The sequence below is a fragment of the Penaeus chinensis genome, chromosome 14 (assembly GCF_019202785.1).
Source record: "Penaeus chinensis breed Huanghai No. 1 chromosome 14, ASM1920278v2, whole genome shotgun sequence".
Lineage (NCBI taxonomy): Eukaryota > Metazoa > Arthropoda > Malacostraca > Decapoda > Penaeidae > Penaeus > Penaeus chinensis.
In genome coordinates, this window is record NC_061832.1 from 12,430,628 (window position 1) to 12,433,889 (window position 3,262).

Genomic DNA, 3,262 nt, shown 5'->3' on the forward strand with positions numbered 1-3,262 from the left:
AACTGCCGTCAGAATTTCCCAGCTGATTCGGACGAACCTTTTACAACTTGGTACTTCACAGATAAAAACAAAAAAAAATAATCTCACTGTTAAAAGAAAGAAAAAACAGTGATGATAGCAATAATACCCTTTAATCAACGTGATAATGAACAGATTATCAATGAAATGTCGCATTCGTTATCTTTTAATTACGTTTCCTGTTTATCTCAATGAGTGCCTTGTTTTCCCGAGTTATTTTCTAAGATAAGCAGACACCAGTCTCCTATTTATTTGTCATGATCAAGTAGAGACAAGCTCTGAACTTGTCATGTGGAATGCCATGATATAAGACAGGGTGTGTCGATATAAGGCCATTACTGATTCGGCAGACGCACCTCCAAGTCCTTCGGCCCCGCGCTCAACACAGACTTCGCATTCGAGATTCTGGAGACCCCGTCATGAACTCCTCTGCGCCAGGCACCTATTCGTGGTCGTATAGCCTCAGGGCTAACTTCTATGCCCTGACGCCGGCCGAGACCTACTACGAGAACGTGTTGCAGGTGCCCAACATGGTGGCCAAGGTAGGTACAGAGACAGACTCTAGGCTCAAGGGAGAGAGATCTGCTTAGGAGTGCCTGATAAAGTGAGAGGTATAGGTTACCTAGGATCTTAAGATTGGGGTTAAATAGTATTACTACGACGTGCCAATATATCTTTGCCATTGTGAAGGAGATTGCACGCCGTTCATTATTACTAAGATTTCTTGCTGTTTTTCTGTTAGCAATCTGGAATTTCAAGTTTTCAAAATATAAAAAATAAATAATAAATAAATAAAATAAAAAGATAAAGAAAATGTGTAAATGTAGACATTTAAATGTACCGACTGTTGTTCATCTCCTGGGTTCTGAAAGTGGAACTCCAAATCCCTACGCGCCACGTGGCGTCTGACGATATGCACATATTACCACACTTCCGTCCGTATTCAACATACATACAGTTCAACTTTCGTCCTTATTCCCTTCCGCCGTGTCCAGGCTCTGCCCATTATGATCCTGATGTCCGTGATCGAAGCAGTGATCCTGAAGCTGACGAATCGCAATAATAACTGGCGTCTCCACATCGCCGTCTTGAACTACTCGAGCGGCGGCCTTTCGGAGGCCCTCAACAAGTAAGTTCATGGGGGCGGCGCCGCGCGCTCCGAAGTAAGGCTTTTGTAGGATCTTGGTCACAGGGGAATTAACCCTCAGGGGCGGACGGGCAAGCAGCGAAGAGATGGAAGTAACGGGGATGATGATAGCAATAAGGGTTTGGGTTTTTATCGTTATTGCTATTGTCATGGCTTATCATTATCATTAATTAGCATGGTTATCGCAATCGCTATCGATATTAGTTTTAGTATAATCATGATGATTATTATTATTGTTATTATCATTATTATTATTATATTATTATTATTATCATTGCTGTTTTTACTATCATTATTATTATTATTATTATTAATATTATTCTTTTACTTATTATTATTATCTTCATCATCATAATCATCATTATTATTATCATTATTATTATTATTATCATAATCATTGTCATTATTATTACTATTATAGCAATGACAATGATAATGATGATACTGATCATGACAATAATGATAATAACAAAGAGGATAACAATGAAGATGATGATGATGTTGATTTTAATGATAACGATAATAATAATGATGATGGAAGTAGTAATAATAATAATAACCATAACAAAAATAATAGCAATAGTAACAATAGTAATAATAATAATAATAATAACAATAACAACAACAATAGTAATAATATTAATATTGATAATGATAGTGATAGTGATAATAACGACAATGATAATGATACCACTAATTATAATATAACAACAACGACAATGATAATAGTAACATAATAATAATAATAGTAATAACAATGAAAGATAATAGTGATAGTATTAACGATAAAAATAATAAGATTAATAATGATAATAATACAAAATAATAATGATAATAACAGTAACAATCAATAAAAGAAGATAATAAAATAATAAAAAAATAATAATGATGATAATAACAATAATAATAATAACATAGTAATGATAATAATTAAAGTATTGATATTAATTACAATAATGATGATAATAATAATGATAATGATAATAAAAATGATAATGATATTGATAACGCTTATCATGATAATAATGATAATAATGGTGTTGACGATGATAATAATAATAATAATAATGATAATAATGATAATGATAATAATAATAACAATCATAATTAAAGTCTATTAACAGCAAAAATTCTAATAGTAATAATGATAACAAAAATGATGATAATGATTATAGTAGAAGTAGTAATAGTAGTAATAACAATGATATTGATAATGATAATAGTAATAAAATAGTAATAATAATAATGATAATAATGATAATAATAATAATAATAATAATGATAACAATACTAATTATAATGATCATGATAAAAACAATAACAATGATAATAATAATAGTAATAAAATAGTAATAATAATAATGATAATAATAATAATTATAATAATAATAATAATAATAATAATAATAATAATAATAATAATAATAATAATTATAATAATAATAATAATAATAATAATAATAATAATAATTATTATAAAAATAATAATAAGAATAGTAATAAGAATAATAAAAATAGTAATAATAATAATGAAAGTATTAGTAATAATAATAATAGCGATAATAGCTTTTATGATAGGTTCAATAATGAAAATAATATTATTATTATTATTATTATTATCACAATAATAATAATGACAATAATAATAATAATAATAATAATAATAATAACAATAATAACAATAATAATAGTAATAATAATGATAATATTAATGAAGATAATGATGATTATAATAAAACTTATAATAATGAATGATGATAATAATAATAACAGAAATAATAATAATAGTAAAAATAATAATAACAATGATAATAATAATAAAAATAATAACAATGATAACACTGATAATGATGATTACTAGCAATGCTGTGCTCTTGATCAGACTTCTCAGAGCGAGCGCCTGTTCCTTCCTCCCTTCAGCTTCGTGTTCCGCGGAGCCGAGTTGTCCGTGTACATTTGGGTCTACGACAACTGGCGCCTCAGCTGCCTGGCCTGGGATTCCCTCTACACCTACTTCCTGGCTCTGCTGGGGGTCGAATTCTGCTTCTACTGGTGGCACAGAGCGTCGCATGGTAAGGGCCCTGCAGTGTGCATAAC

At 29.6% G+C, this 3,262-nt stretch overlaps 1 protein-coding gene across 1 annotated transcript in view; it reads left to right on the top strand.

The window, feature by feature from the left end:
- The first annotated feature begins 258 nt into the window (after positions 1-258).
- Positions 259-3,262, top strand: part of LOC125032510 (alkylglycerol monooxygenase-like) — an 11,358-nt gene continuing 8,354 nt past the window's right edge. Inside the window, exons 1-3 of the mRNA XM_047623678.1 lie at positions 259-560; positions 1,014-1,147; positions 3,086-3,237. Of these exons, the coding sequence (XP_047479634.1) occupies positions 438-560; positions 1,014-1,147; positions 3,086-3,237 (409 nt within the window). The 5' untranslated portion in view covers positions 259-437. The remainder of the gene's footprint in view (positions 561-1,013; positions 1,148-3,085; positions 3,238-3,262) is intronic.